Source organism: Loxodonta africana, chromosome 18 (genome assembly GCF_030014295.1).
Source record: "Loxodonta africana isolate mLoxAfr1 chromosome 18, mLoxAfr1.hap2, whole genome shotgun sequence".
NCBI lineage: Eukaryota > Metazoa > Chordata > Mammalia > Proboscidea > Elephantidae > Loxodonta > Loxodonta africana.
In genome coordinates, this window is record NC_087359.1 from 3,651,861 (window position 1) to 3,674,377 (window position 22,517).

General features: G+C 43.2%; 1 protein-coding gene across 1 annotated transcript; it reads left to right on the forward strand.

Moving 5' to 3' along the window:
- The first annotated feature begins 1,908 nt into the window (after nt 1-1,908).
- NPBWR1 (neuropeptides B and W receptor 1) lies at nt 1,909-16,751 on the forward strand. Its single transcript, XM_010599542.2, has 3 exons — nt 1,909-1,965; nt 15,077-15,291; nt 15,638-16,751. The coding sequence occupies exons 1-3, from the start codon at nt 1,909-1,911 to the stop codon at nt 16,749-16,751; spliced, it is 1,386 nt and encodes a 461-aa protein (XP_010597844.2).
- The last annotated feature ends 5,766 nt before the right edge of the window (nt 16,752-22,517 follow it).

Here is a 22,517-nt window from a genome sequence, read left to right on the forward strand (position 1 = left end):
ATTCCAAAGATTCCACAAGAAAACTACTGGCACAGATTCAGCAAAGCAGGAAGATACAAGATCAACATACAAAAATCAGTTGGATTCCTATACGCCAACAAAGAGAACTTCAAAAAGGAAATCATTTTCCTACCATTCATAATAGCCCCCAGAAAAATAAAATACTTGGGAATAAATCTAACTAGGCACATAAGAGATCTGTACAAAGAAAGCTACAAAACACTATTGCAAGAAACAAAAAGAGGCAAACATAAATGGAAAAACATACCATGCTCGTGGATAGGAGGACTCGACTTTGTGAAAATGTCAATTCTACCTGAAGTGACCCACTATACAGCCAAGGTAGTCAAAACCACCTGATACTGGGACAACAATAGACACATAGACCAAGAGAACAGAATTAAGAACCCAGATGTAAATCTATCTGGTTATGGTCAATTGATCTTTGACAAACAACCAGTCCATTAAATGGGAAAAAGACAGTCTTTTTAACAAATGGCGCAGGCAAAACTGAATGTCTATCTGTTAAAAAAAGAAACAGGACTCATTCCTCAGGCAATACACAAAAATTAACTCAAAATGGGTCAAAAATCTAAAAATAAAACCTAAAATGATATAAAAGATCATGAAAAAAATATGACAATGCCAGGGGTCCTAATATATTGCAAAGATACAATACAAGCCATAACTAACAATGCACAAACACAAGAAGATAAACTAGATAACTAGGAGCTCCTAAAAGTTGAACACTTTTGCTCATTAAAAGACTTCACCAAAAGAGTAAAAAGAACCTACAGACTGGGAAAAATTTTGACTACAACATATCCAACAAGGGTCTAATCTTAAAATTTATAGAATACTTAAGCACCTGAACAACAAAGAGACAATTAAAAACTGAGCAAAGGATATGAACAGACACATCATCAAAGAAGAAGTTCAGGCAGCTAACAGACACATGAGAAATGTTTGAAATTACAAACCATTAAACAAGACAACAACAACAACAAAAATACAATAACAAACCCATTGCCACCGACTCGATTTCGATGCATAACAACCCTGTGGGACAGAGTAGAACTACCCTTAGGGGTTCCCAGGAGCAGCTGGTGGATTCGAACTGCCAAACCTTTTGGTTAGCAGCTGAGCTTAATCACTGTGTCACCAGGGCTTCTATTAGCCATTAGAGAAATGCAAATCAAAACTACATTAAAATATATACCATGTCACCTCAACATTACTGGTACTAATAATAAAAATAATAATAAAACAAACATTGGAGAGGTTGTGGGAAGATTGGAACAATTATGCACTGCTGGCTGGAATGTAAAATGCTACAACCACTATGGAAAACCATATGGCACTTCTTAAAAAGCTAGTAATAGAAATATCATATGGTCCTAGAGAAATAAGTGTTGTCACACAAATAGACATATGCATACCCATGTTCACTGGAGCATTATCACAAAAGCAAAAAAAAGGAAACAACCTACATGTCTACCAACAGATGAATGGATAAACAAATTATGGTATATACACACAATGGAATACTACACAATGATGAAGAACAATGATGAATCCACAAAACATCTCACAATATGAATGAACCTGGAGGGCATTATGCTTAGTGAAATAAGTCAATTTCAAAAGGACAGATATTGTATGAGAACCACTACTATAAAAATTCAAGAGAAGATTTACACACAGGAAAAAATCTTTGGTAGTTACAAAAGAGGGGAGGGACTGGAGGAAAAATCACTAACTAGATAGGAAACAAGTGTTAACTTTGCTGAAAGGAAAGGTAACACAATATTGGGGAAGTCAACACAACTTGACCAAGGCAAGGCCAAGAAACACCTTGAGGGACCAAGTTATTGAGGCTGAGGGCTGGGGACCATAGTCTCAGGGGACATGTTGGTCAATGTGCACAATGTAACCCATAAAGAAAATGTTCTGCATCCTACTTTGGTGAGTGGCATCTGGGGTTTTTAAAGATTGCTAAAGGCCATCTAAGATACATCTGCTGTTCCCACCATGTTAGGAGAGAGAGAGAATGAAGAAAGCCAAAGACAAAGGAAAATACCAATGCAAAGGACTGATGGACCATATGAAACACAGTCCTCACCAGTCTGAGCCCAGAAGAGCTGGATGGTGCCTGGCTGCCACCACCAACCACTCTGATAGGGATCACACTGGAAGGTTCAGAATAGAGTTGGAGAAGAATGTAGAACAGAATTAAAATTCACCAAAAAAAGGCCATACTTACTGGTCTGACAGGAATTGAGGAAACCCCAGAGACTACAGCCCCAGGACACCCTGCTAACTCAGAACTGAAGCCACTCCTGAAGTCCACCTTTCAGCCAAAGACTAGATAGTCGTATAAAACAAACAATAACACACATGAAGAACATGCTTCTTAGTTCAATCAAGTATAGGAGACCAAATGGGCAACACATGTGCAAGAGCAAAGATGAGAAGGCAGAAAGGGACAGGAAACCTGGAGGAATGGAAACGGGGAGCCCAGGGTGTTAATGGGAAGGGGGAGAGTGCTGACACATTGTGGCGATCATAACAAATGTCACGAAACAGTTTGTGTATGAATTTTTGAATGGGAAATTAATTTGTGCTGTGAGCTTTCACCTAAAATACAGTCAAATTAAGAAAAAGAAGAAGGAGAAGAAGAAAAAAAAAAAGCCTATTTTGAATAGGTACAAAAAAACAGCCAAGAAGGTTTGCTGCTTGAAAGGTATACCGGAGCAAAATCCTGCTAGGCCTTGTAGACCATGTTAGTAAGGTTTTTATTTTGTTTTGTTTTTATTTAAAGGGCAATGTGGATCCATTGAAGCTTTCTAAGCAGCTCACTCTGCTTGCTGGGTGAAGAAAAGATAGAGGGTCTTGGGCAGATATCAGTAGACAAGACAGGGCTCCTGTAGCAGTTTCAATGGCATGGTACAACCTTACGCTGTGCTGGTGATCATAGAGGTGGAAACAAGTGGATGGTCTAGAGAAAAATATTTCAGAGATAAAATCCACAGGTTATGACGGTACATTAGATTTGAGCAGTGATGAAGAGAGAAGAATCAAAGAAAAATCTTTAACAAAAACAGTTACTATGGATAATTTCAAATATGCACAAAAGTGGACTGAATAGTATAATGAAGCCTCATATACCCATTATTCAGTTCCAAAAATCATCAACTCAGTGGGCAATCCTTCCTTATCCACTCCTACGTCCAGTACAATATTTTGAAGCAAATCCAAAGCATCTACCATTTTATCCATTGATATTTCATTTTGTATTTCAAATAATAAGACCTCTTTTCTTCTTTTTTTTTTTTAAAAAAAAGCACCATTATCTCTAAAAATTAAACAACAGAGAGCGAGGCTGAGATGGCGGAATAGTCAGACACTTCCTGTCATCCCTCTTACAACAAAGGCCTCAAAAACAAGTGAATCGATTATATATGACAATTTAGGAGCCCTGATCATCAAAGACAAAGATGAAGAGTAGAAATGAGGGGTGGGGGAAGGAGAGACAATTCAAAAGCAGCAAAGAAGTCCCAGTCATGAGGTTGCTGGCACCCTGCTGGCTTGGTCAGCCTGTGCACACAGACTCAGGTGAATGGTAGCATTTGGGCTGAGGTGAGCAGTAGCATCTCACCACATCAGGTGGCAACAGGCAGTGGCAAGTCTGCACACGCCTGAGGAGCTGGGTGCAAGTGGCACTGGACCTGCGAAACTTAAGTGCAAATGTCTAACCTACCACAAGGGGGGCAAAATAACCCCTTCTCCACAGAGTTTGACAGCAGAGAAGCACTTTTTTCCCCTCACCCACCTTCCACCCCACTCTGCTTTGACACCAGTCTGGCAGTATTCAACAAATGCCATGACTCCTACGCTGTAACTCAGGAGTATCTGCTCCCACACTGGTCGCCCAGCTTTAAAAAACACCATGATCTCTAAGCCAGGCACTCAGGGCAGGTCTGGAGGCCCTGTCCTTTCATCCAGCCACTGGCATAAGGGGCCCACAGACATGCAGCGCATTTCACCTGTCTAGACCTGTGCTGGCCAATTCAACACCACACGCCCTCATTAGAATAAAACAACAGGGCATGCACGTGAAGTCCATTTTCAACTGCAGCAGCCAAGAGGGAGGTGCGGATCTGTGACATTTGACAACACCCTGTCCATTAAGCAAGGACATCACCCACACGCATCAGAGGCTTGAGGGCTGACAGGACCACCCACGACAGGGATCTGAGAATAAGTGGTGCCTCCCAGTCTCTCCAGCCAATAGCACTGGCTGCCCAAGGACTAGCTGCAATACCCCCCCCCACTACGCACTCTAGGGGACAGGGACACTCTGTCCACCCAGGCCCTCAGGGGTAGTAGTCAGTCCCCTGCCTTGCTCTGCACATAGCCCCCTACTGCAACCTGTACCTGCTCCAAACACCGCTACATAGCCTATCTAGGACTGTAGGTGAGAGCCTGTACCATACACTTAGTGACCAACTGCCTAGACACTTGTGCAACACCTGCACAAGAGAAGTGAACAGACTCCTGAGCTCACACACTAGTAGCTACTCTAACCACCTGAAGATAGGACTCGAAAGCTTCAAAGACACAAATAACCAAAGTAGCTCATACACCCAGCCTACTTGGGCATATCAAAACAAAACATAGCAAAAAGCTCGAACATGGTAAACAAACATACAATAAGTAAATATAATAATTTATTGATGGTTCAGAGATAAAAGTCAATATCAAATCACATAAAGAAGCAGGTCAAGACGGCTTCAAGAAGCGACCAAAATAAAGAACCAGGAAACTTTCTGGAGGGAGATAAGGTAATGGAATTACATGAGATAGAATTCAAAAAACTAATACACAGAGCTCACCAAGAGATTAAGGAGCACAGATAAAACTCAGACCAAGCCAAAGAACACACAGACAAAGCAATAGAGGAAAACAATACAAGAACAAAATGACAAATTTAACAGGCTTTTAGAAACCATAGAGACACAGCAACTAGAAATCCAAAAGATTAACAATAAAATTTCAGAATTTGACGACTCAGTAGAAAGTCACAGGAGAATTGAGGCAATGAAAGTCAGAATTAGTGAGATTGAAGATAAATCCCTTGACGCCAATTTATTTAAGAAAAAATCAGAAAAAAAGAATTAGAAAAATGAAGAAAGCCTAAGAATTGTGTGGGAAGCTATCAAAAGGAAAAACCTACGAGTGATCAGACTACCAGAACAGGGGTGGTGGGGAGAACAGAAAATACAGAGAGAATTGTTGAAGACATGCTGGCAGAAAACTTCCCTGATATCATGAAAGATGAGAAGATATCTATCCAAGAAGCTCAACAAACCCCACACAAGTTAGAACCCAAAAGAAAAGTCACCAACACACATTATAATAAAACTTGCCAAAACCAAAGACAAAGATAGAGTCTTCAGAGCAGCTAAGGTTAAATGAAAAGTCACCTACAAAGGAGAAGCAATAAGACTAAGCTCTGACTACTCAGCAGAAATCATGCAGCCAAGAAGACAATGGGATGACATATATAAAGCCTTGAAGGAAAAACAATTGCCTGCAAAGAATTATATATCCAGCAAAACTGTCTCTCAAATATTGTGGTGTAATTAGGTCATTTCCAGATAAACAGAAGTTAAGGGAATTGGTTTAAAAAAAAAAAAATTACAAGAAATATTAAAGGAGTCATCTGGTTAGAGAACCAACAACATCAGACAACAATCCAACACTAGAACACAGGAGAGATCAACCAGTTATCAACCCATTTAGGGAAGTCACAAAGACAAGTCAAAGCTCAAAGGCTGAAAATAGGAAACCAGAGACGTCACTATGAAAACAATGACAATGTCAAAAAAAATAGGGAATAAACACTGTACTCAAAGAATTACCATATCGAGAGGAAGTTAAAGCAGTATCAAGAAATAAAAGATCACTTTAAACTTAGAAAAATAAAGGTAAATTATAACATAACCATAACCACAAGGAAGCTAACAAACTACCCATCAAAATAAAAAAGAAGAAAAATGTAAAGACTCAGCAAACACAAAATCGACAATAATGAAAATACATAAAGAAAAATGACCCAGCACAGAAAATTAAATGGAACAAAGAAACTGTCAACACCACAAAAAATAAAATAACGATAGGAGTAAACTCATAAAAAAAAAAACTCATAGCTATCAGTAATTACACTGAATGTAAATGGACTAAATGCACCTATAAAGAGGCAGAGAGTGACAGAATGGATTAAAAAAAAACTCAATCCATCTATATTCTGCTACAAGAGACACACCTTAGACTCAAAGACACAAGCAAACTAAAACTCAAAGGATGGAAATATATAGATATCAAGCAAACAACTAAAAAAGAGCAGGAGTGGCAATATTAATCTCTGACAAAATAGAGTTTAAAGAAAAATCCACCACAAAGGATAAGGAAGGATACCATATAATGATTAAAGGGTCAATAAACCAGGAGGACATAACCATAATAAATATATACACACCAAATGACAAGGCTCCAAAATACATAAACAAACTCTAACAGCATTGAAAAGAGAAATAGACGGTTCCACAATAATAGGAGACTTCAACATACCACTTTTGGCGAAGGACAGAACATCTAGAAAGAAGCTCAATAAAGATACGGAAGATCTAAGTACCACAATCAATCAACTTGACCTCATAGATATACAGAGAACACTCTACCCGACAGCACCGAAGTATACATTCTTTTCCAACAAACGTGGAACAATCTCCAGAATAGACCAAATTTTAGGTCACAAAGCAATCCTTAACAAAATCCAAAATATTACAAAGCATCTTTTCTGACCATAATGCCATAAAAGCAGAAATCAGTAACAGAAACAGCAAGGAAAAAAAAAATCAAATACATGGAAACTGACATCACCTTGCTCAAAAACTACTGGGCTATAGAAGAAATCAAGGGCTGAATCAAGAAATTCATAGAATCAAGTGAGAATGAAAACACACCTTACTGGAACATTTGGGACACAGCCAAAGCAGTGCTCAGAGGTCAATTTATAGCAATAAATGCACCCATCCAAAAAGAAGAAAGGGCCAAAATCAAAATGTCAACCCTACAACTCAAACTCATAAAAAGACAGCAAAAGAAGCCATCAGGCACCAGAAGAAAGGAAATAATAAAGATCAGAGCAGAAATAAATGAAATAGAAATAGATAAACAATTGAAAGAGTCAACAAGACCAGGAGTCGGTTCTTTCCAAAGATTTTTAAAAATCGACAAACCATTGGCCAAACTAACAAAAGAAAAACAGGAGAGGAAGCAAATAACCTGGATACGAAATGAGATGGGCGATATCACAACAGACCCAACTGAAATAAAAAGGATCATAACAGAATACTATGAAAAATTGTACTCCAACAAATTTGAAAACCTAGAGGAAATGGATAAATTTCTAGAAACACAGTATCTACCTAAACTAATACAAATAAAAAAAAAAAATAGAGATGAAAAAACTAAGACACTTAACAAAAGTATAGATTGAAGAGGTAATAAAAAAAAAAAAAAGCCCTGGTGCAGGCAGCTTCACTGGAGAATTCTACGAAACTTTCGGAGAAGAGTTAACGCCACTACTACGAAAGGTATTTCAGAGCATAGAAAAGGATGGAATACTCCCAAACTCATTCTATGGAGCCAGCATAACGCTGATACCAAATCCAGGTAAAGACACCACAAAAAAAGAAAATTACAGACCAATATCCATCATGAACATAGGTGTAAAAATTCTCAACAAAATTCTAGCCAATAGAATTCAACAGCATATCAAAAAAATAGCTCATCATGATTAAGTGGGGTTCATAGCAGGTATGCAGGGATGGTTTAACATCAGAAAATCAATGTAATCCCTCACATAAAAAAAAGATAAGAACCACATGATCTTATCAACTGATGCAGAAAAGGGATTTGACAAAGTCCAAAACCCATTCCTGATAAAAATTCTCAGCAAAATAAGAATAGAAGGGAAATTCATTGACATAATGAAGGGCATTTATACCAAACAAAGAGTCAGTATCATTCTGAACAGACAGAGACTGAACGCATTCCCCTTGAGAACAGAAACCAGAAAAGGACGCCCTTTACCACCACTCTTATTCAACATTGTGCTGGTGGTCCTAGCCAGAGCAATAAGGCAAGAAAAAGAAATAAAGCACATCCAAATTGGTAAGGAAGAAGTAAAAGTATCCCTATTCACATATGATATGATCTTATACACAGAACACCCCCAAAGAATCCACAAGAAAACTACTGGAACTAATAGAAGATTTTCAGCAAAGTATCAGGGTACAAGATAAACATACAAAAATCAGTTGGATTCGTCTACGCCAACAAAAAGAACTTAGAAAAGGAAATCACAAATCAATACCACCCAAGGAGATAAAGTACTTAGGAATAAACCTAACCAGAGATGTAAAAGACCTACATGAAGAAAACTACAAGACACTACTGCAAGAAACCAAAAGAGACCTACAAAAGTGGATAAACATACCATGCTCAACATTTTGAAAATGTCAATTCTACCCAAAGGGATCTACAGATACAATGCAATCCTAATCCAAAGGTATTTTTTAACGAGATGGAGAAAAAATTCACCAACTTCATATGGAAAGGGAAGAGGCCCAGCATCATGGACTGAATTATGTCCTCCAAAAAACATGTGTATCAAGTGGGCTGGGCCATGATTCCCAGTATTGCGTGATTTTCCTCTATGTTGTAAATCCCGCCTCTAGGATGTTAATGAGGGAGAGTGGGAGGCAGTTGTGTTAGTGAGGCAGGACTCAATCTACAGGATTGGATTGTGTCTTAAGACAATCTCTTGAGATACAAAAGAAAGAAGCAAGCAGAGAGACAGGGGGACCTCATACCACCAAGAATGCAATGCCAGGAGTAGGGTGCATCCTTTGGACCCAGGGTCCCTGCACAGAGAAGCTCCTAGTCTGGGGTTAGATTGATGAGAAGGCCAATAGAAAGAGCTTCCCCTGGAGCTAACAGCCTGAATTTGGACTTTTAGCCTACTTTACTGCGAGGAAATAGACTTCTCTTTGTTAAAGCTATCCACTTGTGGTATTTCTGTTATAGCAGCATTAGATAACTAAGACACCCAGGATAAGTAAGGCATTACTGAAGAAGAACAACAAAGTGGGAGGCCTCACACTACCTGATTTCAGAAACTATTATACCACCACAGTGGTCAAAACAGCCTGGTACTGGTACAATAACAGATACATAGACCAATGGGACAGAATTGAGAATCCAGGTATAAATCCATCCACCTATGAGTAGCAAAGTACAGGGTCAGCGGAAAAGAAGAAGACCCTCAACTGGGTGGACTGACACAGTGGCTGCAACAATGAGCTCAAGGATAGCAACAATTGTAAGGATGGTGTAGGACCGGGCAGTGTTTCGTTCTGTTGTGCATAGAGTCGCCATGAATTGGAACCAACTAGATGGCACCTAACAACAACAACATGAGTAGCTGATATTTAACAAAGCCCAATTCTGTTAAATGTGGAAAAGACAGTCTTTTTAAGAAATGGTGCTGGCATACCTGGATATCCACCTGCAAAAAAATGAATCAGGACCCATACCTCACACCATTCACAAAACTAACTCAAAATGGATCAAAGACCTAAATATAAAATCTAAGGTGATAAATATCATGGAATAAAAAACAGAGACAAAGCCAGGAACCCTAAAACATGTCATAAATAGTATCCAAACCATAACTAACAATGGACAAATGCCAGAAGGGAAACTAGACAACTGGGGACTCCTAAAAACCAAACATTTATGCTCATCGAAAGACTTTACCAGAAGAGTAAAAAAGACAACCATAGCTGATAAAGTCTAATCTCTAAAATCGACAAGGTACTGAAACACCTCAACAACAAAAAGTCAAAAAGCCCAATTGAAAAATGGTCAAAGGATATGAACAGACACTTCACCAAAGAAGACATTCAGGCAGCTAACAGACACATGAGGAAATGCTCACGATCATCAGCCATTAAAAAAGCCAGTACTGTCGATTCCGACTCATAGCAACCTTATAGGATAGAGTAGAACTGCCCCCTAGAGTTTCCATGGAAAGAAAGGCAAATCAAAACTACAATGAGATACCATCTCACCCCAACAAGGCTGGCACTAATCCAAAAAACACAAAATAAAAATGTCGGGAGAGGTTGTGGAGAGATTGGAACACTTATGCACTACTGGTGGGAATGTAAAATGGTACAACCACTTTGGAAAATGATTTGGGGCTTCTTTAAAAAGCTAGGACTAGAAATATCATATGATCCAGCAATTCCACTCCTAGGAATATATCCTAGAAAAGTAAGAGCCATCACAAGAATAGACATATGCATACCATGTTCATTGCGGCATTGTTCACAATAGCAAAAAAATGGAAACAACCTAGTTGCCCATCAACAGAGGAATGGATAAACATATATTGGTACTTACACCCAATGGAATACTATGCAACAATAAGGAACAAAGCACACACACAAAAAAATCTGACTGTATACTCTTCAAGAGGACTTGAAGCACTTACTGATGAACTTCAAAAACTACAGCCTTCAGTACGGATTACACCTCAACACTGTTGTTGTTAGGTTCTGGCAAGTTGCTTTTGACTAATAACAATCTTATGTACAACAGAACAAAACACTGCCCAGTCTTGCGCCATCCTCACAATCATTGCTATAGTTGAGCCCATTGTTGCACTTCAACGTAAAAAAAACAAAAATCCTCACAACTGGACCAATAAGCAACATCGTGATAAACAGAGAAAAGATTGAAATTGTCAAAGGTTTCATTTTACTTCAATCCACAAACAATGCCCATGGAAGCACCAGCCAAGAAATCAAATGACATATTGCATTGGGCAAACCTGCTGCAAAAGACCTCTTCAACACGGTCTTTAAAGCAAAGATGTAACTTTGAGAATTAAGGTGTGCCTAACCCAAGACATATTTTCAATCGCCTCATACGCATGCAAAACTTGAAAAATGTATAAGGAAGAGCGAAGAATTGATGCCTTGGAATTATGATGTTGGTGAAGAATATTGAACATATCATGGACTGCCAGAAGAATGAACAAATCTGTTTTGGAAGAAGTACAACCAGAATGCTCCTTGGAAGCAAGGACGGTTAGACTTTGTCTCATGTACTGCAGTGTGATGGATCAAAAGCATATGGCCTTTCTCATCATGTTCTTGCAACTCTCACGCAAACGATTGAGTGGGACTATACAAATAAGGTAATTGTGGCCCACCAATGGGATTGGGTAGCTTGCTAATAATGTAAATAAAGTTCATGGCACCTGTATACGGGTGTGACCATACAAATAAGGAACACAACCTTAATGAAAGGGTTGGTCAGTTTTGCCATCCCACTAGGGTTAAAATGAGCCATCCCAGATGAAGGAGGAGAGGATCTCACCATCACTAAAAAAGAAGAGCCTGGAGTGGAGCGTGCCTTGGGCCTAGGATTCCTGCCCTGAGAACCAGGATATCAAGAGAGAGCTGTAACACAGAAGATCGCGAGAAGCAGTGGCAGAGAAATGGCAGCAATAGAACTAGGAGACCAGCAGAAGATAGCCCAGCCCACGGAGTGAGAAAGCTGTGTGCCTTTAGGCAGAAGGCTTACCGGCAGAGTAGGATGCGTCTGGGTACTTGTTGGAGCTAGGTATGCTGACCCACGGAGCTAGAGCTGAGCACCTTTGGGCTGAATCTTACCGGCAGAATGTGGTGCCTTGGGGCACTTATTTTTCTAACATTTGACAGAGCAGGGCAGAGGTTGAGGGGACAGAAAGACACATGCCTGAGAGCATGGCTGGGTAGAAGCTGTCCTTCTCCAAGAACTGTATCCCCAGTGTTCCTGAACCTGAATTGTAACCTGTTACTTCACTAATAAACCCCATAACTGTGAATATGGTCTATGAGTTCTGTGTGGTCATTGCAACAAATTACCAAACTCAGCAGAGAAGTAGAGAGTGCTATGGGAGGGACGGATGGTGTCAGAACTGGTAAAAAGGGCTGGTGAAGAGAGGTATGTCTGACCTCCACCTCACAGCAATCAGCCTGGGGCTGTTGGTCTTGAGTCTCCTTTCCCCTTGTGAAGTTAGAGGAGGTCAGGCGCCTCCACCACACCATTTTTAACACGTACTTTGAACATGTCAGCAGGAGGGACCAGTCCCTGGAGAAGGACATCATGGTTGGTAAAGTTGCTGGTCAGTGAAAAAGAGGAAGACCCTCAACAAGGTGGGTTGACACTGAGGCAGCAGCAATGGGCTCAAACACAGCAATGACTGTGAGGATGGTGCAGGACCCAGCAGCGTTTTGTTCCATTGTACGTAGGATCGCTACGAGTCAGAATCTCTTCCAGTCAGTGGGCCATGTAGCTGTCTTCCAAATTTCTTGGCATAGACCAGTGAGCGCTTCCAGCATTGCATCCATTTGTTGAAACATCTCAATTGGTATTCCGTCAACTCCTAGAGCCTTGTTTTTCACCAATGCCTTCAGCACAGCTTGGACTTACTGCAACCTTCGATACCATTAGATCTTCATCAAATGCTACTTGCTGAAATGGCTGAATGTTGACCAAATTTTTTTTTGGTGCTGTGACTCTGTGTATTCCTTCCATCTTCTTTTGATGCTTTCTGCATCATTCAATATTTTGCCCATACAGTCCTTCAATATTACCACTTGAGGCTGGAGATTTTTCTTCAGTTCTTTCAGCTTGAGAAATGCTAACTGGGTTCTTTCTTTTTGGTTTTCCAACTCCAGGTCTTTGCACATTTCATTATAATACTTTACTTAGTCTTCTTGAATCGCCCTTTGAAATCTCTGCTAAGCTCTTGTATCATCATTTCTTCCACTGGCTTTAGCTGCTCTATGTTCAAGATCAAGTTTCAGAGTCTCTTCTGACATCCATTTTAGTCTTTTCTTTCTTCTCTGTCTTTTTAATGACCTTTTGCATTCTTCATGTATGATGTCCTTGATGTTATCCCACAACTCACCTGGTCTTTGGTCATTAATATTTAATGCATCTCTCTATTCTTGAGATGGTTTCTAAATTCAGGTGGAATATATTCAAGGTCATTCTTTGGCTCTTGTGGGCTTGTTCTAATTTTCATCAGCTTCAGCTTGAACTTGCATATGCGCACAATTGATGGCCTGTTCCATAGTCAGCCCCTGGCCTTGTTCTGACTGATGGGCTTGAGCTTCTCCACTGTTTCTTTCCACAGATGTAGTCAATTTGATTCTTGTATATTCCATCTGCTGAAGTCCACGTGTATACTTGCCATTTATGTTGAAAAAGGTGTTTGCAATGAATACGTCATTGGTCTTGCAAAATTCTATCATGTGATCTCCAGTGTCGTTCCTATCACCAAGGTCATATTTTCCAACTACTAATCCTTCTTCTTTGTTTCCAACTTTCACGGTCCAATCACCAGTAATTATCAATGCATATTGATTGTATGTTTTATCAATTTTGGACTGTAGAAGTCAGTAAAAATCTTCAAATTCTTCATCTTTGGCATTTGCAGTTGGTGCATAAATTTGAATAACAGTCATTATTATTTCGCTGTAAAAAATTAGCATAATGCACTTATAAAAATACTTCTAGAGGGGAGGGCCGGTTGGCAAACAAACATAGAAAGAACGTTATTTGCATAAAAATATGGTACGTGGATATATATTTGTTTTCTTTCATATAACATTATATGGTGTTCTGCCATGTAGTTTTTAGTTTGTGGAGACAGTCTAAGGCTCTCCTGTCATTGCCTTCACACAAAGCATGAACCTCAGGGCTGTCACATTTGGGTAGCTCCTAATGAAAGAGAAATGAGTGGTACAGGAAAACGCTTGCACTTCTACCCCTACAGTCAGCTCCACTGGTTACTTCCAGTCTCTGTCTCATTATCTCAGGCCTTTCCTCTAAAATGCACTGTAAAAGACCACAAATGTACTTTATTGGGGCTTTTGGATGCCCTTGTGGAAGGGAAATTTTTTAGAGAGAAGCAGGAAAGAATCAGGTGTTTTAATTTCCTGGCTTTCTCAAAGGGAAGGTGGAAAAAGAAAATAGGAAATGGAGAGAAGAAATACTTAGTTTATTTCATTCAGTCCTCAAAGCAACTGGCGAGATGTCTAAGGCAATTTCCTCTTTACAGAGGAAACACGGAGAGCCCTGTGAGGCAGCAGACTGTGATCCAGGCGTGCACTGTGCTCTGCCTCACCTGAGGACTGCACTGTGCTCTGCCTCACCTGAGGACTGCACTGTGCTCTGCCTCACCTGAGGACTGCACTGTGCTCTGCCTCACCTGAGGACTGCACTGTGCTCTGCCTCACCTGAGGACTGCACTGCGCTCTGCCTCACCTGAGGACTGCACTGTGCTCTGCCTCACCTGAGGACTGCACTGTGCTCTGCCTCACCTGAGGACACCAAGCTGCTTCAGCAGGGCAGTGACTCCTGACCAGGAGCATCAGGAGCGTGTGACTGAGAATCCGGAGCGTTTGCTGAACGGCTTGCAACATTTTATGAAACATTAAATCACAATATCCTATAAGGCTTTCAGAAGCAGCTTGTCTTTTATTAATCAAGTCGTTACTTACACATCTCTTTAGAAAGCATGAAATTATCTCCAATTTTAGACCACTATTTGATAGGAACAATCTTGTAATCCAGTGAAGGCAAGACTATTCGAAAACCAGTGATGCGCATTTTAAAGTTGCATACACCTTTTCCTTCTGTATAGGACAAGGTACGCCTGTAACTCACATTTAAAATACATTAGCCCTTTGACGGCATGGTGTTTAAAATGAAATGGGAGCCTCAGTGGCATCATTCTCCCTTTTAAACAGACCAGTAACATCCTAACTTTGTGTCTTAAATTCAGTACGTAAAACGAGAGCTTTTTGTTGTTTCACATGGAATGAGGTTACACTACTGAAAGAAAAAAAAAAAAAAACTTTTGAGTAAAACTGTTCCCTGTTAGTTCGCCGCTGTTTTACTTGTTGGGGGCGGGAGCCCAGGCTGTCTGGTCAGCGAGAGCGGCTGCGGCTGCGCCATTCTGCGCTCAGGGCTCGCAGGCGGATCTGCAGAGGAGCGAGCTGCCGCCTCTGAGCCGGCACCAGGAGCGGGAGGCCAGACCCTGCGGTTCCTCTCCCGCCTGACAGCTCCAGGAAGGCAGATCCTTTCCCGGCCAGCCAGGTAAGGGCAAGATTGCTGCTGAAATTGGTGTTACCGCGGACTCATGGAACCTAGGGGCACCGAAGCTTGCCGCTGCGTAATTATTTGGGGTGACCCGGGTTCTCTAGGGTGTCCTGAAGCTGGGGAGATAGGTTTGTGTTTTGACTAAAAGATTAAGGATTCTTCTCACTAGGACTTCTTTTGATAGAGTCGACTGGTTGGAATGAAGTTTCAGCAAGTAGATTTCAGCTGCTACTCACAGGTAGCAGAGAGCAATCACGTGGGGAGGCTTGAGGCGCCGCCGGTCGCCCTCCGGACCCCATCCCCATCCTAAAGCCGCACCTTGACTTTCCATTCCGCTTTCCAGCCCCAGAAGCGGCGCTCCAGCGGGTGGCCAGGAATACGTCTTCCAGGCACAGACCAGAAAAGGGCTGGGATCTCGGCCGCTGGCGCCCCCGCACAGGTACAGACGCGGGACCCTTGCTCCCGCCGAGATGCAGATGGCTTTGTCCTCCTGTCTCGGGCTGGCCAATGCGTCTTGCCCGGGTCCCACGCCGCTCTGCCCCAACGCGTCGAGCCCGCCGCCGCTGCCGCCGCCCCTGGCCGTGGCCGTGCCGGTTGTGTACGCGCTGATCTGCGCCGTGGGGCTGGCGGGCAACTCTGCCGTGCTGTTCGTGCTGTTGAGGGCGCCGCGTCGGAAGACCGTCACCAACCTGTTCATCCTCAACCTGGCCATCGCCGACGAGCTCTTCACGCTTGTGCTGCCGGTCAACATCGCTGACTTACTGCTGCGCCAGTGGCCCTTTGGGGAGCTCATGTGTAAGCTCATCGTGACCATCGACCAGTACAACACCTTCTCCAGCCTCTACTTCCTCACCGTCATGAGCGCCGACCGTTACCTCGTGGTGCTGGCCACCGCCGAATCCCGCCGCGTGGCCCGCCGCTCCTACGGCGCCGCGCGCGCCGTGAGCCTGGCGGTGTGGGGCCTCGTCACGATCGTCGTGCTGCCCTTCGCCGTGTTCGCGAGACTCGACGACGAGCAGGGACGGCGTCAGTGCGTGCTGGTCTTCCCGCAGCCCGAGGCCTGGTGGTGGCGAGCGAGCCGCCTCTACACCCTGGTGCTGGGCTTCGCCCTCCCGGTGACGGCCATCTGCGCGCTCTACACCTCCCTGCTGTGCCGGCTGCACGCCATGCGGCTGGACAGTCGTGGCAAGGCCCTGGACCGCGCCAAGAAGCGGGTGACCGTGCTGGTGGTGGCCATCCTGGTTGTGTGCCTACTCTGCTGGACGCCCTACCACCTGAGCACCGTGGTGGCGCTCACCGTCGACCTCCCGCAGACGCCGCTCGTCGTTGCTGCGTCCTACTGCATCACCAGCCTGAGCTATGCCAACAGTTGCCTCAACCCTTTCCTCTACGCTTTTCTCGACGACAACTTCCGCAGGAGCCTCAACCAGCTGCTGGCGTGCCGCGCCACTGCCTGATGCTCCGCCTGCCTGGTCCCCGGCCTCCGTCCTGGGCCACCAGAGAGTGTTCCCGGGTGACACCCTCGGCACCTTCTTAAAAACCTGCTAGAGATGCATTTTCTTGGGCCCCACTCCAGACTTACTGCACCCGAAACGCTGAGGCAGGCCCGACAATTTAAGTTTGCAGAGTCCTGCACGGAATGCAGATACACGCTGAAGTTTGAGGACCACAGAGGCTGCCAAAGCCCGACTGACAGGTTTATGAAGTTGAGCGGCACCGAGTGGGCTCCGGAGCTCGGCACTGCCGGGATTGAGGAGAGGACGAGGTCAGAGGTCGGTTTTGCTGGGACATCCTTGCCTCTTCCCCCTCTCCTCCCCACCCCCGCCCCCGCTGCCCTCAGCCACGCCTCTAGGGGGAGCCCTGGGCCTGCTGAGCGCGGCTCGGGCTCTGCGCGGGCCTCTGCACTTCGCGGCTCCGGTGCGCAGCAGCGACTGCCCTGTGCTTTTGCTGCAGCTGGCAGGCGGTCCGACCCGGCTCCATTCCCTTCTTTGGCCTGGGTAACCGCTGGAGAAGGGTGAAGGCGGCGTTGGTTCTGCGCCCCTCCCTGGGAGGAACGCGGAACCAGTGGAGGGCGGGAGGAGGGCCGCCCAGGCCGCCGGGGACAGCACAACAACCTGGCGGGGTGTGCGTGTGCGGTGTGTGTGTGCGTGTGTGTGTAGGGCAGGCGTGGGGTGGAGTGAAGGGGCCTTTTTCTTCTTTTGCCTTTTTTCCGTCTCTACCCCTGCCGTCGCCTGAGAATCTTCCGAGACCCTTAAACTCTGAGGGAACCCCGCTTGTCAGGCCCTAGGAGGTCCAGGTCGGAGGTCGTGCCCAGATGCGCGGTTCCTGCGCCCCCTGGAGGAGCCAGATTCCCAGCGCTGAGCATCCTAAGGAAATCAAGCACTGCTGGCAGCGGAGCACACCTGTGAACCTGCCGTGGACGCCTCTGGGTTACAGTTATCGCTTTTCTTTGTCCCAGTCGACCTCACATCCGACTCAGACCAGTTGTAAGCCTTGGTATGAGTATTGCTTTTCTTGATTGTAAACTTTATAAAAAATATATGTCCTACTCTCAGTTCTGAAAGGAATGGGTGACATAAAAATAAATGCATATCAACTTGCTCTGTCATTTCCTTTCTCCGGTATTCTGTCCCTTTCCCCTCACGTTCCTCTGACGCCCTCATATTCCCTCTGCTGAAGCCCTTTCCACATACCTGAGTCCCAGAGGGTATCTGGTAGTCTGGGTAAACCTGGTATGTGTCTGGCTCTGAGCTCACAGGGGAGGCCAGGCAGCACTCAACCTTTATTTTATCTCTACTTACGGGAGATCCGTGAAGTAAGAGAATGTAATTAAGAGTATTGTGATAATCCATAGCTATCCTTTAGAAAATATAAATGTAAAGACCTTCTTCTTTGGGTGGTAAATAATAGTAGTTGCTCAAAATCAAGCTTTGCATCTTCAGTGCGTTTTGAACAGTGGACATCATTGCATTTGAACAGTCATCTGCTAGGGAGCTTCAGAGGTCTCTTGGAATTCACTTTAGAGTCTTTCAAATTTCTAGGAAACATTTCACTGATTTTCTTTATGGCTCACAAAATTCTTTTATGTAATTTTTGAAAACAAAAGCGTTAAGTTTAGAGTAATTGCCAGATGACCCAAGGTGACAGCACAGTGGACATTTGGCTGCACACACAGTCAGGTGTGATCATCTGAAGCCCAGCCTCACCTGTCTTCATGAACTCCGTAGCTGCACACAGACAACTCTGGACGCTGAAAGAGACCCAAGTAATCCGTTTGTCCACTGCGCCGTCCACTGGCGCAGATCAGATCCGGAGCTGTCTCAGCACCCACAGAGATGACTGCAGGGAACCCGTCGCCCTGGCACTGCTGTGCTGTCCACAGCAAGGCAGGGACTGGCATCTTAGTGCGTGTGTGTGCTCAGCTTCACCCTGGCTTTTGAAATCACTTGATAAACTCTTGTATCATTTCCAGGTTGTTACACTTTGTATTAACATGTAGAAGCCCAGCTGTATGTCTCAGGCTTCCTTTTTATGCCTCAGGTTGAATAAATATGTAAATAGCTTTGAAGAAAGTAGAATTGATTTAGATCATTGTGTTGCAAAGGTTGCAACTGTGTTGAATGCTTGTAGTCTTCTTGTAGATTCTATTGATTTTACCATTTCTGAGATTTAAAAATGTCAATTTGGTTTCACTTAGTGCCGTTATGTAATGTATTTGCTTATGCTGTCTCTTCAGAAATGCAGAAATGCTGCTATGCCACTGCAGAGAAGCTCAGTCTAAAATAAAAGCTGAAACATTCCATATGATCAGTGAATATTCTGTTTCCTGAGAACATGGGGTCCCATAGTTCAGGCACCTTAGTATTTATGCATTATTAATTTCTTAATACTGCCTTCATCAAAAACTTATCTAATGGATAAGCAGTGAATAAAGAGAAATCTTTGACAGGACAGGATTGAGAATAAGAGCCCCCCTCCCTTTATTTTGGTGATTGTGAAAATGCTAGTTCACACAAAGACTCTAAGACATATGCTGGAAAGAGACTGATTAGCTTTTATCATGCAATCACAAACTTGTTTCTTGAATATTCGAGCAGCTTGTGTGAAGGGTGAGAAGGAAAAAGAAATTGCTGGAATTACTAGCACCCATATTGCTATTTCAGTTAGCAGTATGCACAGATATGGCAGAAACATGTGCAAAGTAGGGGATCTCACTTGGAAAAACCCTCCTCTCCTCGGCAACATGCTGGGAAAACAACAACAACAAACAGGATTCTGTAGTGGGTGGTGGTCACTGTGCTCACCCATACAAAGGAAAAGATCGTGGAGCACTTCACGTGATGCTCCTTGAGTAGGACAGGTATGGGCCTGGCACTTTGGTCCTCATTTTACACACAAAGAAACTGAGATACAAGGAAGTGGATCAATTCAGTCAATGCCCACTGAGACCAATCAGGACTAACCAAAGCAATCATTAATAATGAAAATTCAGTCCTTACTCGGAGTCTTGGAAAATGTGCAGGGTTGTTACAGCGGTAGAATTCTTGCCTTCCGTATGGGAGAGCCAGGTTGGGTTCCCGGCTACTTAACCTCAAGCCCAGCCCTTACTTATCAGTGGAGTCTTGCATGTTGCTATGATGCTGAACAGGCTTCAGCAGAGCTTCCAGATGGAGAATGGGCATTTCGTTCCATTGTGCACGGGGTCGCCACGAGCCGGGGTGACTCAGCAGCAGCTGACAACAACAGATTATAGAAGAATAAAAGCTCCTTGAACAGAGCTGTTCAAGTGTCCAGGACCATGAGCCTTGTAATCTCTGTGCTGTGCCTATGAAGATTACAGGTGCACCATTTAGACAAAGCAGAATGTCAATGGCTCCTCTGTTAATATAGAATATAGTTTTGAAATGGATGACATTGTCCTTGAATTTAGGGCAAGATTCATTTGTTTAGTTGTATCATATCTCTTAAGGTTACATACAGACATCAGATTACATTAATTAAAAGAAAAAAAAAGATAGGGAAAGGGAAGAAAAGTTAAAATGACATTGTATCAGGCAAGGTTCTACCAGAGAAACAGAACCAGTAGGATATGTATATACTAAGAAATTTATTTTAAGGAATTGGTTTATGAGGTTATGGAAGCTGGCAGGGCCAACCAGAAGACTGAACGTTCTTCAGTTTGAGCTGAATTTTCTTCTTCCTCAAAGTTACCTTCTTTGGCTCTTTAAGGTCTTCAACTAATGGGCGAGGCCCACCTAGATGATCAAGGGTAACTTCTTTACTTGAAAAGTCAACTTATTATAGATATTAACCGCAGCTACAGAATACCTTCACAACAACATCTAGATTAGTGTATTGGTTGAATAACTGGGTACTCTGGTCTTGCCAGTTTGACCCATAAAGCTAACTGTCACAGATATCTTTTAGAAACTCTGTAAGAATGCTGTGTGCTTCCCACAGTTCCCCCAGAGCAATACTTCTCTTTTGATGAATGTCAAAGTAAGAAGGGTTGAAGATAGGGAGTGGGAAAGTGGGGAGGGGGTGGGAATGGGGAATGGGAGGGTGGGAGGGTGGGCTGTGTTCTCCACAAACACCCAAGGACACTGATGCCCACAGACCAGATGCCTTAAGGGACAAAGAGGAGGGAGAGAGTGACAGCCTTCTGTGAAATCTGGATACTTCAAAAAGACCGTGTGAATGGAAAGTCATCCCACTCAATTCCGAGGTGTCCTGAGAAGCACCCCCAAGTCCCAGGAACTCTGGGCTCTGGCAGACATGGAAGCAATGACCACACTAATCAGCACCATCCCTCCCTCCCCCACACATACTCTGAGGAGAGTGGGTGGACCTTCGATATTCTGTAATGGGTCCTCTAGGAGGTAGGAGAGATTGCCAGTGTCCCCAAGGGCGAGGGACTTACCATTTATGAATGTGAAACAGTAACCACAAATGGATGGTGAAAATGGTTCATCTATTTGACAAATCAGCTTACTTTAGACAGCAGTGGATTATCTGGTAGATGACAAACAGCTGCTTAGTATAGGTGGTATTAAGGAAGTATTTACACAGGTAAGAGTATCAGTGTGTTATCCATATCCTCCTAGAGGGCACTTGCCTCCTATAGCCCCTCCCTCAGGAAACCAGCTACTCCTTATTACTTTCTACGTGTTCTCTTTACAAAGGGATTCCAGGGGGTCTAGTTAAAAGGGAGTTTCTCACATATTTCCTACAGAAATTACATCTTAGTTTTATTATAAAAAACCTATCAAAAAATTATATAAAATAAAAGTTCCTTGAAACAGAGCTGGCTATACCGCTCAGGCTGAAAATTACAGTATACATTTAAACACATTTATTTAAAATGCAGGTACGTTTTAAATGTACAAATTATGTTAAGTAATAAGATTTCTCAGGATTTTGCTTCCAATTGAAAGGGGGCTTTACACAATGCATTTACATAACTTTCTATTGAACGTTTCAGAAATGATATTTTTAAAAACTCATTCAGTTTTTTAACTTGCATTAAACATTCTGAGCACAATGCATATTTAATCCTGAAATAACTATTTTAATCAAAGAATGCATATTTTAAACTTTAAAACTCTAGTTGTACTTTTAAACAAATAGCAGTTGCCTGCCCAGTGTTTCCATCCCTTCTCAGAACAATTTTAGCTGTTTATTCTGGGCTTTATCTCCTTATTGAATAAATAATGGGTTTATACCTCAATGTTTTAATTCATTACTTTTAGAAATTATTTCAAAGGGTTTATATGGGCTGTTGCCATACTTGAAAGCTAGGGGTGTTGGCTCCGTGTCTCCACCTCATTTTCATTTTTTATGTCATCTCCCTGTTCACATTCCAGTTCTTTGCTGTCTTCCTCAGTGCCTGGTCCCCAGTATTGGCACATACTGTTTGGGTCCAATTTCTCCAGAGAATAAGCCTCCAGTCTCCCGTAGGGGTGGGAGGAGCAGTCCTCTGGCCTTGTGGGTTGGACCAGAGACCCTAACCTCTCTTCACACAAGCTCTCATTGTACCTTCTATCTATTTGTAGCCCTGAAACCCCACCCAGCTCCTACCAGCCTGGTGGCCTTTCCCGACCCCTGTGGAGGCAGATCAGATGGGACTTCACTGGGGTCCCCTCTGTAGAAGGCCCTTCATTGCCGTCACTATCTCTCCTGCTTTCCACGCTCAGGCAATCTATCGATATGGAGCACCTTTTTGG

What these genes read in the sequence shown, in the direction of transcription:
- NPBWR1 (XM_010599542.2), top strand. Translation starts at nt 1,909, where the DNA reads ATGTTGGTCAATGTGCACAATGTAACCCATAAAGAAAATGTTCTGCAT. An exon ending in ATGTTCTGCATCCTACTTTG is followed by an intron (nt 1,966 to 15,076) that starts GTGAGTGGCATC and finishes GTTCCCTGTTAG; the next exon opens with TTCGCCGCTGTTTTACTTGT. An exon ending in ATCCTTTCCCGGCCAGCCAG is followed by an intron (nt 15,292 to 15,637) that starts GTAAGGGCAAGA and finishes TCCGCTTTCCAG; the next exon opens with CCCCAGAAGCGGCGCTCCAG.